General features: G+C 38.3%; 1 protein-coding gene across 30 annotated transcripts in view; it reads right to left on the reverse strand.

The window, feature by feature from the left end:
• PARD3 (par-3 family cell polarity regulator) overlaps window positions 1–14,848 on the reverse strand; it is a 569,056-nt gene that overhangs the window by 159,063 nt on the left and 395,145 nt on the right. Inside the window, exon 23 of one of the 30 annotated variants that reach the window (XM_045586313.1) lies at window positions 4,620–4,746. The exons of the other annotated variants lie outside the window; for them this stretch is intronic. Within the exon in view, the coding sequence (XP_045442269.1) occupies window positions 4,635–4,746 (112 nt within the window). The 3' untranslated portion in view covers window positions 4,620–4,634. Of the gene's footprint in view, window positions 1–4,619; window positions 4,747–14,848 lie in introns of those variants that run through there. 30 annotated transcript variants of the gene reach the window in all.

The raw sequence follows: 14,848 nt of genomic DNA on the forward strand, positions 1-14,848 counted from the left end.
CTATTACACATTTCTTCTACAAATAAATTGTAGTTTTAGGCAATGTTAATCAACAAAAAGAATTAAACAAGAAGGCTTTACAATTAGCCATGCCCTTATTAATGGTGTCATTAGTCTTAAGATTTCATTTGTTGGGTTGCTTATGCCACCTCAGCCTTTAATTTCACTGATGCATCTCTAACTATATTAGAATAGCTTAATGGATGGTGATTACTTGTTTTTACTCACCAAGATTTAACATTTACAAAACATATAACACCAGAGCCACTTAATTTACACATGTATAGATTTATACTTTGAGACTGAGTCTTCATTAGAAAAGTATGACATGAACCAATATGACGTAATCTGATATAATTAGGGCTGAGTCTGAAAAGGGAGGTCTCAGAGCCCACAAACACCATGCTGAGGGCTTAGACTGCATCGTGGAGACAATAAACTACCATGGGGTATCTTAAAACTAGAGAATGAGATGTCATATTTCTATTTTAGATAGAAAGTTTCAGCTATTGGGTGAAGTAGGGATTTGAGGAGAGCAGGGATAGAGGCAGGGAGGAAAATTAGGAAACTACTTCTCATATCCATGTGTGGTGGTACGGAGGGAGAGAAAAGATTCAGGGTGATTTAGAATGTAAAACTGGTAGATCTTATCACTGATTGATCCGTGGGGTAGGGGGTAGGGGAGTGGAGGGTGAATGGGGAACCATGGGGAAAGCTGGAAGCAAAAGAAAGGCTTAAGGCTTGTGCAGATGTGTGGGTGGTGATAGCATTATCTGACATTAGGCTCATAAAACTAAAGGAGGTTTGGAATGAAAATTATGAATCTGGTTTTGAATTAAGTTGGATTTAGGTATTTAGGTGCCTGAGAGACACAGGAAGCACACTTTCCCAGCTGATCCTTAGCTCCAGGAACTGGTACTAACCAGTGCCAACTGGTAGTTAAATCAATCCAAAAGGACACCTAGGGTATATCAGTGGAGTTGAGCTATTTTCCTACGGAATTCAAAATTAGGGGGCAAGTGGAAGAGAATTTTAAAGAGATAGTTAAGAAATAGTCAGAAAGCAAGGCGGAAGCAAGAGATGGCAGTAGCACCCATGGAAGTTAAGAGAACAGTTTCAGGAATACCAGAGAGAGATCTGGAATGAAAAGAACAGCAGTGCTTACTGAATTAGGAATCAAGGGGACATTAGGAAACTAACTGCTGTAACCAGCGCCCACAAACTAGTGCCTTATGATAATACGTATATATTATATTACTGGGGGCTCAGTGCATGAATTCATGCACCTTGAAAGGAACTGTGGGCCTCGAGGCTGCGGTGGGCACAGGAGTGGGTCTGGCCTATCCTCTGTGCTCCTGCCTGGCCCCTCCCACCATGGCCCCTGGTTCCCAGTCTGGCCACAGCCTGGCTCCCCCCACTGCTCTTGCACCCACTGATGGTGTGAAGTGATTGGGGCTGGTGCCATCAGTGGGTGCAAGTGGCAGCTGCTGCCCCAATCACCCCTCAAGAACAGGGGAAGAGGGAGAAGCCTCAGGAGCTATCAGAGCCAGCAGCTGCCGCTCACACCTGTTGACAGTGCCAAGTGATTGGGACCGGCTCAGGGCAGTGGCAGGGGGTGCAAGCGGTGGCTCCAGCACCAGCTGCAGTGCAAGAGGTGCTGGCCCCGATCATCTCTCAGGAGCAAAGGAAGGTGGAGAAGCCCTGAAGGGAGACTGGGGCAGACAGATGCTGTTGGTACCCACTGACAGTTCTGAGCAATCAGGGCTGGCACTGGGCACTGACAGCGACTGTGAGTGGTGGCTCCAGTGCCAGCAGTGGGTGTCAGCAGGGCAGCAAGCCAGCCACCAGCAGCAAGTGAGAGTGCTAGGCAGGACAGTGGTACATGGGAGCAAAGAATTTTCAGTAACCACCAGAGTCTCAGCCCTATGACAGCAACCGACCCCCACTCACCTGCTCTACCATCCTGCCACAGCTGATAACCCATGTTCCATGCTCTGCCACCTGCTGCCTATATCTGCCATGTTCTGCATGCACCTCCTGGTGGTCAGCACATGTGAGAGCAACTGGTTATTCAGTTCCGCCTTTTGGTCTATTTGCATATTAGCTTTTTACTAGTATTATATAGGATAGTTCTAGAGGTTGAAGTCTATTGATAAAATGGGTTTCCCTGAGCCTAATCAAAGTGTGGGAAGGGCTGAGGTCCTTCTACAGGCTCTGGGAAGCCAGGCCTTTTCTAGTTCCTAGAACCCACTTGCATCCTTATCTCAAAGCTAGCAGCCACCTAGCATCTCCAAACCCTTTCTGACTTTGATTCTCCTGGCCCCTTATTCACTTAAAAAGATTCCAATGGACCCATCTGGATATTCCAAGAGAATCTCCCCATTTTAAGATCTTTAACTTAATCAGATCTGCAATGTCCTTTTTGCTGTGTGAAGTAACACATTCACAATTCCAAGGATTAAGGTGTGGATATCTTTGGGGAACTATTATTCTGCCTACCAAAGTGAACAAGATGTGGGAAAGAAGATGCAGCAGTCAATATCAAATCTAGATTAATCTTTCAACAAGTTTGGATTATAAGTGAAGAGGAAAATGGTTAGAGGTAAAAAAGTATTTTCTTAACATGATAAAGACATTTTACATTCTTAGCATGTTTACCAGCTATGCAGAAGTGTCAGCGGAGAGGCACAGGCTGAAGGAAAGGTAGAGAGGCAGTAAGAGGGTGGAAATCTGGCAGTGTTCACAGAGCTGGCTTGGAAGCAGAGAAAGAGGTAGCCTAGGTGCAGATGTAAGTGGGTGGTAGGTGTGAAGATGCGACGTATGTTGAAGGAACAACAAAGTTTGGAACACTTGCTGAGGTGAATGGAACTGGCCATGTTAAGAAATGGTCAGCTAAGGACCTGGAGAGGGGCCAAGGCAGAGCACGTTAATTAACAATGGCAATAGCTACAACATGCAGAACTCATACAACAATGAGACTGACTACCTTTGAGAATTACTTCCATACATTTCAAGAAAAGCAGAGATAAATAATGCCAAGTAAATGTAAGTAAATAAACTGGTATTTAACTTTTTGAATAGCAAATACAACTTTGTTATGACCCAACATTTTTAAAAGAATACACATTTAATAACTGTCTGTGTCTAAGGAAATTAGTTTTCTTCTGTGTTTGGCAGACTTCCTTTTGACACAGCTGGATTCCAGTTTTAATGATGGAAAAACAAGTTCACTAAGGTCTTTTCATTTAAAATCATCATTTTTCTCTTAGTGGTAAAAAACATGTAAAAAGCAAATGATTATGGTATTTACGTTTCCATTAAGGTGCCCTCAACAAGCAGGGGAGGGTAGCCTACTATTTTCCTGCTCTTTAGATTTATAGCAACACAGTACCTATTTCAATTATATGTGAGGACAATGCACTCTTGGTGGCATATGATTGTATAGTGACAGTTAGCAAATGTCAACTAGAGCTATCTTTCTGTGAGGTTTTTAACTACAGATTCTGATATCTGGATATAAAAATATGAATTACATTGTGGCCTCAAGTTAATAATAATAAAAAAAGCATTATTGACCAGCATTTATTTCATCATTTGTTTGAGTTCAAAGCATACTAAATTTTTTAATTGAAATTGTATAACTCCTATGAAAAGAAATTTATTGGTGTAAAAAAATACTCCATAGCACTGACTAGTTTTGTTCAGTGGTTAAAGCATTGGTCCACAGATTGAAGGGTTGTGGGTTTGATTCCTACTCAAGGGCATATGCTTTGGTTGCAGGCCAATCCCTGGCCCCAGTCAGAACACAAGCAGGAGGCAACCGATCCATGTGTCTCTCTCATGTCAATGTTTCTCTCTCTCTCTCTCTCTCTCTCTCTCTCTCTCTCTCTCTCTATCTCTATCTCTATCTCTATCTCTATCTCTATCTCTCTGTCTCTCCTTCCTCCGTCCTTTACACTCTCTAAAAAATCATTGGAAAAAATATCCTCAGGGGAGGATTAAAAATTAATTAATTTAAAAAGGAAATACTTAATAATGTTTACAAATATTACAATGGCAGGCTACCTTTTAAATAAAATGATTATTAGGTGAACAATGGAAATTTATGAATGCCAAGATAAGACTGTGTCCAATATAGAAATATAATTTACTAGAGGCCTGGTGCACAAAATTCATGGAAAAGAAAGCCCCAGCTGACTTTTGGGCCCTAGACAGCACCTGGGCCCCCATACCTCCACGTGCCCCCTCTGCCTGAGCCATTGGGTCCCAGCCTGACATTCTCAGTGCCTGGGAGCTGGGCAGTGGCCCTGCCTCTTGCCACAGCTGCTGGTCGCCATCTGTGGGGCTATCAGCCCTGTTCGTACCAGCCTTGGCTTGGTGCCACCCACTCACCTGTTCCACCATTCCACCATGGTCCTGCTCTCCTCGGGGCCCTTCAGGGCCAGCAGTGCTTCTACTGCTGCCTGCTGCTAGGGCTGCATCGCTGGCGCCTGCCATGTTCCGTGCCACCTCCTGGTGGTCAGCACACATCATAGCAAGCAGTCGAACTCCCAGTTGAGGGGACCATTTGCATATGAGGCTTTTATTATATAGGATTTCACAGCTTCACTGTTAAAAGGCCTTAATAAACTAACTTATATTGGCTTCCCAATTTGTTTTTTTATTAGCCCCAAAGCAGTGCTTTTCAAAGGGTGCATGGGCTGGTGGTATAAAAGCCAGTTGAAGAGCTTGTTGAAAAGGTGGATCCTAATAAGAAGATGTATCTCTTGTAAACATATATGCACCCAATACAAGAGAATCCAAATACATAAAAAAACAAAAACAAAAAAAACAACAACTTCTGGATATCAAGGGAGAGATTGACGGCAATACAGTCATAGTAGGGGACTTTAATACTCCACTAACACCACAGGATAAATCCTGTAAACAAAAAAATCAGCAAAGAAACATCAATCCTAAGTGACTCACTAGGTCAGATAGAATTAATTGACATCTTCAGAACATTTCACCCGAAAGCCATAGAATATAGTCTTCTCAACTGCACATGGGTAATTTTCAAAGATAGACCATATATTGGGACATAGGCAAAGTCTCTTCAAATTCAAGAAGATAGAAATCATATTAAGCATCTTCTTAGATTACAATGGCATAAAATTAGAAATCAACCATAATAAATACAATGGAAAAAAAATCAAACACTTGGAGGTTAAATAGCATGCTATTAAACAATGATTGGGTTACCAAAACGATCAAAGAAGAAATAAAAAGCATCCTGGTAACAAATGACAATGAAAACACAACAATCCAAAATCTATGGGACGTAAACAATTAGAAGAACATACCATGTTTATGGATCGGTAGAATCAACATCATTAAAATGTGCATACTGCCCACCGCAACCTATAGATTTAATGCAATCCCCATTAAAATGCCAAAGGCATATTTCACAGACCTAAAACAAACTCTCCAAATATTCTTATGGAATAAAAAAAGACCCTGAATAGCCACAGTAATCCTGCAAAAGAAGAACAAAGTTGGAACTATCAAGCCATATTATAAAACCAATATCAAGCTATTGTATATTACAGATATCAAGCTATAATATATTACAAAACCAATGTTCTCAAAACTGTTGGAACTGGCACAAATGGTCTATATATCTGTTTTTGTGCCAGCTCCAGCAGTTTTGAGAACATTGGTTTTTAGAGAACCCAGAAATCGACCTAAGCCATTATGCTCAATCAGTATTTGACAAAGGAGGGAAAAGCTTACAATGGAGTCAAAATAGTCTCTTCAATAAATGCTGTTTGGAAAACTGGACAGATACATGCAAAAAAAAAAAAAAAGAAAAAAAAGAAAGAAAGAAACTAGACCACCAACTTACACTATACATAAAAATAAACTCAAAATGGATAAAGGACTTAAACATAAGACGAGATACCATAAAAATATTAGAGGAATCCACAGGCAGCAAAACATCAGATGTAAATCATAGCAATATCTTTACCGATACAGCTCCTAGGACAATGGAAATTTAGGAGAAAATAAACAAATGGGACTACATCAAAATAAAAAGCTTCTGCGCAGCAAAAGAAACCATCAACAAAACAACAAGAAAGCCCACTGCATGGGAGAACATATTTGCCAATGTTATTTCCTGTAAGTGTTTAATCTCCAACATTTACAAGAAACTCATACAATTTAACAAAAGGAAGATAACCCAATCAAAAACTGGGCCAAGGATCTCAATAGACACTTTTTAAAAGAAGACATGTATAAAGCCAAGAGACATATGAAAGCATGCTCAAAGTCACTAATCATCTGAGAGATGCAAATCAAAACAACAAGAAGGGTGTATTTAAAAAATGGTGGTACATCTATACAATGGAATAGTACGCAGCTATAAAAAAAAGGGGGGGGGGAACTTTTACCATTTGCAACAGCATGGATGGAAATGTAGAGTGTTATGCTAAGCACAATAAGCCAGTGGGAGAAAAATAAATATCACATGATCTCACTCATATGTGGGATATAATGATCAATATAAACTGATGAACAAACATAGATCCAGAGACAAATGATAGGGCAGGGGGTGTAGAAATAAACCAAAGGACTTGTATGCATGCATATTCACATAACCAATGGACACAAACACTGGGGTGGCAGTGGGAGCTTGTCCTCAGGGGTGGGAGTGGCCAGGTGTCAGTCAATCAGGGAAAAAGAAGACATATGTAATACTTTAACAATAAAAAAGAAAAGAAAGGAAAAGAAAAGAAAAGAAAAGAAAAGAAAAGAAAAGAAAAGAAAAGAAAAGAAAAAAGAAAAGGTGGTTTCTTAGCCCCCAACCAGATCTACTGAATCAGAATACTTCTTTGTTCATCAGTTTATATTGATCATTATATCCCACATATGAGTGAGATCATGTGATATTTATTTTTCTCCCACTGGCTTATTGCGCTTAGCATAACACTCTACATTTCCATCCATGCTGTTGCAAATGGTAAAAGTTCCCCTTTTTTTTTTATATAGCTGCGTACTATTCCATTCAGAGAGGTCAACAAAACTGCATCTGTGCAAAGCATGTCATCCAGGTCCTTTGTATGCATGCTAAAATTTGAAAAGTCACTATTTTGGAACCCTCTCTGTGACAGTTCTTAAGATCATGATTCTCGCCAAGGCAATAGTTTTGATTATCGTAGCTCTGCAATATAGTGTGAAGTCTGGGAGTATGTTAACTCCATCTTTGTTCTTTTTCCTCAGGATTGCTTTGGCTATTCAGGGTCTTCTGTGATTTCATACAAATTTGAGGATTTTTTGTTGGTTTTGTTCTATTTCTGTGGAAAATGCCACTAGGATTTACATTAAATATACATTATATACATTAAATCTGTATATAGCTTTACAGCTATGGCCATTTTAAAAATGTTTTTTTTTCCCTCCAATCCATGAGCATAGAATATCTTTCCATTTCTTTGTGTCTTTAATTTCTTTCAACAATGTCTTATAGTTTTCAGTACACAAGTTTCACTTCCTTTGTTAAGTTTATGCCAAGGTATTTTATCCTTTTTGTTGCAATTGTAAATTGGATCATTTTCTTCAGTTCTTTTACTGGTATTTCATTTTTAGTAGATGGAAACACAATAGAATTTTATACACTGATTTTGTATCCTGCAATTTTACTATATTTGTTTATTGTTTCTAATAGTCCTTTGGTGGAGTATTTAGGGTTTTCTATATATACCAATGGTTCTCAACTTTCTAATGCCGCGACCCTTTAATACAGTTCCTCATGTTGTGGTGACCCCCAACCATAAAATTATTTTTGTTGCTACTTCATAACTGTAATTTTGCTACTGTTATGAAATGTAATGTAAATATCTGTGCTTTCTGGTGGTCTTAGGCGACCCAGCTAGTGGTTCTCAACCTGTGGGTTGTGATCCCTTTCTCAGATTGAGAACCGCTGCTGTAGCCTAAGACCATTGGAAAATACAGATATTTACATTATGACTCATAACAATAGCAAAATTACAGTTATGAAGAAGCAATGAAAATAATTTATGGTTGGGGGTCAATACAACATGAGGAACTGTATTAAAGCGACGTGGCATTAGAAAGGTTGAGAACCACTGATATATATATACAATCATGTCATCTGTGAAGAGTGACAGTTTTACTTCTGCATTCCCTACATGGATACTTTTTATTTCTTTTTCTTGACTGCCCTGGCTAGTACTACATTGAACAACAGTGGTGAGAATGGACATTTCTGTCTTATTCCTGATCTTAGAGGAAAAGCTTTCATATTTTTCACCACTGAGTATGATATTGGCAGAGAATTTGCTATAGATAGCCTTTATTTAGTACGTTGGGGTACTTATACTTTATAGCCTTTAGTACGTTGGGGTACTTTCCTTTTATACCCATTTTATTAAGTGTTTTAATCACAAATTGATGTTGTCAAATGCTTTCTGTATCTATTAATATAAATCAATGATTTTTATCCTTTATTCTGTTAATGTGGTGTATCACATTTATTTTTTTATGCTGAACCATCTTTTCATCCCTGGCATGAACCCCACTAGATCGTGATGTATTATTATCTTTTTAATTTATTGTTGTATTTGATTTGCCAGTACTTTGTTTAGGATTTTTGCATCTGCATTCATCAGAGATACCGGTCTATAATTTTATTCCTTTGTGTTGCCTGTGCCATGTTTTAGTATCAGGGTAATGTTGGCTTTGTACAATGAGTTAGAAGTATTGCATCCTCTTTAATTTTTTGGAAAAATTTGAGATGGATAGGTATTATATCTTTTAATGTTTGGTAGAATCTGAGCCCAGAAATAAATCTACACATATATGGGCAACTAATTTTTGACAAAGGAAGCAAGAAAGCCTCTTAAATAAATGGTGTTGGGAAAATTGGAAAGTCAAAGCAAAAGAATGAAACTAAGAGTATTATCTGACACTACACCCAAAAATTAACTCATAATGGATAAAAGACTTGAATATAAGACCTGAAACAATTAAATACATAAAAGGAAACATAGGCACTAAACTTATGAACTTTGGTCTCAGAGGGGTTTTTGTGAACTTGACCCCAAAGGCAATGGAAGTAAAAGAAAAATAAATGAATGAAACTACATCAAACTAAAAAGCTTCTGCACAGCAAACAAAACATCAAAACAAAAAGGCAGCCCTGGCCATTATAGCTCAGAAGATTGAAGTGCATTCCCATGCATTGAAAGGTTTGGGGTTTGATTCTTAGTTGGGGCATGAATGGGAGGCAACTGATCTCTCTCTCTCTCTCTCTCTCTCTCTCTCTCTCTCTCTCTCTGTCTCATCAATGAGAGCATATCTTTTGTGAAGATTTAAAAAAGCAACTAACTAAATGGAAAAAGATATATGCAAACGAAACCTCTGATTAGGAGGTAATATCCAGGATATATAAAGAACAAATACAATGTAACAACAACAACAACAAAACCCCCAAACAATCCAATTTAAAAAAATGGGCACAGGACCTGAATATATTTTTACAAGAAAGACATAGACAGACAGCAGATAATTGAAAAGATGCTTAGTTAGTTCTATGGGAAATGATAATCAAAACTTAAATGAGATACCACCTAACATATTTTACAATGGCTATTATCAATAAAACAAGAAATAACAAGCATTGGATAGGAATATAAATTGGTGCAATCACTATGAAAAACAGTATATCAATAGATTCTCCTAAAAAGAGAGAGAAAGAAATAGAGATATCATAGGGCCCAGCAATCCCTCTTATGTCTATCTACCGACAAAATCTGAAAATACTTATTCATAAAGAGAATATGTATCCCTATGTTCATTCAGCATTATTCACAATAACCAAAAAACATGAAAATAACTGAAGTATCCTTTGATAGATAATTGGATAAAGATATGGTACATATATCATATAATGGAATGATATCCAGCCAAAAAAAGATGAAATACTGCTATTTCTGACAACATGAATGGATCTTGAGAGTGTCATGTTAAGTGAAATAAGTCAGATAGAAAAGGATAAGAACTGTATGATTCTACTAATGTGAGATATAAAACAAAAAGCAACAAATGAACAAACAAGCTCATAGACACAGACAACAGAACGGCAAAATGGTGGTTACCAGAGGGTAAGTATAGGACAAAGAGAGTAAAAGGGGTCAATGCTAAGTGCATCCCTGCAGTTCTTTTGCAGGTCTGTGTGCCGTGATCTCCGGCCTGGGTGTGCTCCATCAATGCACTGTTTATGCAGCAAGTCCAGCTTGCTTCTATTTTCATTAATAGATGTGAAAGAGAATAGACAGTGAAAGTAACATTTTTGAAAAGATATTAGACTTCAAGTGATGGGCAACAAGGTGGAGTATATGAATACTGTATAATAAAGTTGTACACTTGAAACATATATTATTAACTAGTATTATCCAAATACTAGAGGCCCGGTGCACAAAAATTCATGCATGGGGGTGGAGTCGGCCACTCACCCTGACGTGCACCCTCTCCAATCTGGGAGCCCTCAGGGGATGTCCTACTGATGGCTCAGACCTGCTCTCTGCTCTCTGCAGACCTGCCTGCTCATCACCGCCACAGGCCCTGGCGTCTACTCTCCGAGAGGGCCTGCCTGCTGCTCGCCTCTACAGCCAGGGGCAGGCAGGGCCCTGTTGTCTTCTCTCCCCTCACCATGGCAAGGGTTAAAAAGGACAATTCCAGCAGGGCTGAGGAGACTGGGCTCCACCAGATTTGTGATGGAGTGACAATCAATTTGCATATTGTGTCTTTATTAGATAGGATATTTAATTTTAAAAAATCAAGATTCCTGCCTCCCTGCCCTGCCTAGAGATAATTATATAATAGAAATATCAATATTTTAGACTAGGTTTGAGATCTTTAAGCCTCCATATCTCCATGGAGCATTACAAGCTTGGAATCAGCAAAAATTTTATGAAAGTAGAATATGAAGAATTTCAAATAATTCCATAAAAATACAAAATGGAGACTTCCAAATTGACAAAGGACAGATGGAAATTGATTGATATCATGTTTTTACACCACTGTCCCCCAAGTCACTCTCAGATAAGCCATTTGCAGCACTTTTATTCCAAGCATTTCTTCTGCCAAAGCATTTGTTCTACTAAACTCAGTAAATTCTAAGTTAAAGAGAAACTGTTCATGATATGATGTGACTCATAGAGAACACTTAGAGATCAAGCTATTTAATGACTGAAGAGGTATCCACTGAATTGTATCCCCAAACTTTGTAAAGTATAAGGAATAAAACCTATTTTTATTAATTTGTTTTTTATTCCTTGCTTGTTTCTGCATCCAGGTGAGAGTGCAGTGCTTTCTGAAGAACAAGTGCCTGCTTCCTAACTAACAATAGCAACGTCAACATCAAACACTTCAACAGTGCTGACTGTGGTCAAGGTACTATGCTAAATGTTTTGTAAGTGCTAACACACTCAGTCCTCCCTAAGCTTAAGAGGACTGAGTCTGTTATTATCCCATTTTGCAGTTCAGGAAAATAAAGCATAGAGTTCACACAGCTGATGGTGGCAAAGCCCAGAATCAAATGCAGGCAGCGTGGCTCCATAGTTTATTGTCTTGTACTTCACACTCAGCTGTCTCCTACTTTAGAGCAGAATGGAGTTGCTAGCAGAAGGAGTTGCCTGCAGATAGTAGTATGTCAGGGTTAAGGATCTATGTTAGCAAACATTTGATTATTAATACTTCTTTAAGTAAAAGCTAAACAAAACGAAAAGAAGAAGAGCTAATTGCCCAGCAATGGAGAGTTCTGTCCATTTAATTTTATAAAATTCTGTGGAGTTGTTTTTATCTAAAAATGATGATTTTCTTTGAGCTCCTATGTGCATGATTCACTGTACTCAGATTGGTATTGGCTCCATGAAACAGAAAGCTGATTGAGAGTGACCTAAAAAGTAAGGAACTCATGCCAAGCAGGTGTGGCTCAGTTGGTTGAGCATCATCCCATGCGCCAGGTCACCAGTTCGATGCCTAGTCAGGGCACATGCCTGGGTTGTGGGTTTGATCACCAGTCGGGGTGTCATGTTTCTCTCTCATTGATGTTTCAAACTCTCTCTCTCCCTCTCCCCTCCTGTTTCTGAAATCAATAAAGACATACTTTTTAAAAAAAGTAAGGGGTTCAGTTCCAAAGATAATAAGGAATAGAGGCTGTACCGGCCAGGAATGGATGAAGCTGTTTCTTTCTTGCTCTATGTGACCTTCATGTGAACCCCACCTTGGAGCACTGATCAAAATTCCAGGAAGAGAGAAGGAAAAATGGCAAAAGGAAAAAGCTGAATCAGAGCCACTTTAATCAGGAAAAAACTAGCTTTGCAGGAAGTCCCATCTTAGACCCACTTTTTAACTCATTAGGCACATGGTCACCTCTTACTATGAGGGAACCTGGAATATTGAAATTTTTAGCTGGGCACATTGTCAGCCTGAACAAAATTAGGATTCTATTAAGTAAGGAAGAAAAGAGAAGAGGTATAAGACAGGCAACTGGAGTGTCTTCCACAGTGGAGCAGAAAGGTGGGAACAGAGAAAGTACCGTATCAGATCGCATTCTCACCAGCTGAAGACATATCAACCAAACAGAAAATGCACTCTTGCCAAATAAATATAGAATTATGAATTATTTACAATAGCTAAATCGTTGAGGTCTCTAGTTATGAGCAATATAAAAGATAAATTCACCAACATTTCTGTGAATTCCAGCCTTGTTATTCATATCTAACAGAAGGGTAGGGTCAGCTTCTCTTGGAAAAATAAAAATGTTACCAAGGGCATGAATAAATACTGGCAACAATGACACTGTGACCAAAGCATACAGTCAGATAAGAACTCGTGAGTCAATCAGATTAAACAGGCATGGAAATATTTCCAGACATCATATAAAGCTATCCTAAAAAAGTATTTTTTAAATGACACATGAAATCGAGAGAGTACCCTATTTCAACATTAAATTCACAGCATTTAATACATTATCCCTGGCTATTTCTATGTGGAGCTACCAGGTCCACATTTCTAACTATAAGTTCAATCAAATTGATTAAGCAATGAAATTCAGAATATTGCTTTCTCACTGAACAAGGAAAATCTCAGAACAAATTCAGGCTATGCTTCAAATTGTCAACTGACTGCCTAGACTCCCATAAAATAAAAAAATCAGAATTGTAAAGTTCATCAGACACCAATTGCAAATTTGGGTGAAATTTAGTTAATTGATAGAAATTTCTTTGTCATGTATATTCCTCATATAAGATATAATATATTCTCTGAGGACCTTTCAGTTTTATTTTCCATTTAAATAATTATTTTTTAAAGAGTTAACAGAAGCATATTCTAGATCATCTTATTGGTATGTTATTTCACTGTCTCCATTTGAGTTTACAAATATGAAGGCACCAAAAAATGTTACTTTCACTGTCTATTCTCTTTCACATCTATTAATGAAAATAGAAGCAAGCTGGACTTGCTGCATAAATAATGCATTGATGAAGCACACCCAGGCCGAAGATTACTGCATACCGACCTGCAAAAGAACTGCAGAGATGGACTAAGCAAAACAGAGGGTGAACTGAGGCAGCCCCTGGCTTGTAGATTTCACGCAAATAATCTCAAAGGAACCTGCCACCCAGCAGCCACCATATTCATGATTTGTGCAAGAGTTTAGATTAAAAAACACCAATTATTGACCATATTAAATTAATGTCATTCATTTGGATGTCATGGTTTTGCTGTTTTGTTTGTATTTAATTTGTAAAGATGTTTGGTTTTATAGTTGTATTATGGCTGTAAGCAAAATGAGTTTAGTCCTATTTTATTTTTATACATTTAAGTAACATTTTAATCAAAACAATTGAATTCTATATGGCAGTATCAAAAGACTGTCTTTTCTTTTAAAAGAGTCTCTACAATACTCAAGTCTAAAAAACAGCTTTCTATAGTTTTCTCTCTGTCAGAAATAGACAATAGAGGTGATGCCATTATTTCTTCATCAAATTTATGTTAAATTTCCAGTTGGTGAAGAAGTACTTCACAGGTGTGCTAAGTCCCAACTTTTTGGATTAGCAATATCACCATTTAATGGGCATCTTACTCTGCATAATAAACAAACAAACAAATAAAATAAAATAAAAAACCCAAATGTACATTTCTCTGATCCGTCTTTAAAAAACTTCTCTCCCTTGAGTTGGAAATGTCTTAGAAACCCTCTAGGATATGACTGCAGAAAAGGGAGGCAGGGTGGTTAGAGGTGGAAAGAGTATAGGGGGGATGCATAGTGATGGAAAAAATAAAATGTGTGTGTTTTTTAAAAATAAAAGAAATGCTCTAGTCCAAATACCCTTTGGGGGGAGGGGGAACAGGGACAAATGCATAGACTGTACAGTCCTCAGCAAGTAGCCTTCTGAATGCAGCAATGTCTATTATGAGATTTTGAGCTATTCACTGCTTTTGTGACTCATTCCCATGACTTTCCCATGACTTAAGTCTTCTCTGGAATGTTTTGCTGAGTGAGTTTTTTATGGAAATTAGTCAGAAGGCTGAGTTTCAAGGTGAGGTCAGCATTCATGCAAGTAGAAATGAAGGTAGGGATGCTGGAGCCCAGTAGGAGACAGGGTTCTGAGCACATAAGCCCTTTTGAAAATTTGCAGAAACCTTCAGGCACTAGGGTGTAAACTGGGGTTTAAAGCAATAGTTTCTTGCCATCAGGAGCCAGAAAAATGCCTCCTAACTACCAACTCTCATGTCAGACAAGACCTCGGAGCTTTGGGAACAACTACACATCCACTAT

This window comes from Pipistrellus kuhlii, unplaced genomic scaffold (genome assembly GCF_014108245.1).
Source record: "Pipistrellus kuhlii isolate mPipKuh1 unplaced genomic scaffold, mPipKuh1.p scaffold_m20_p_1, whole genome shotgun sequence".
NCBI lineage: Eukaryota > Metazoa > Chordata > Mammalia > Chiroptera > Vespertilionidae > Pipistrellus > Pipistrellus kuhlii.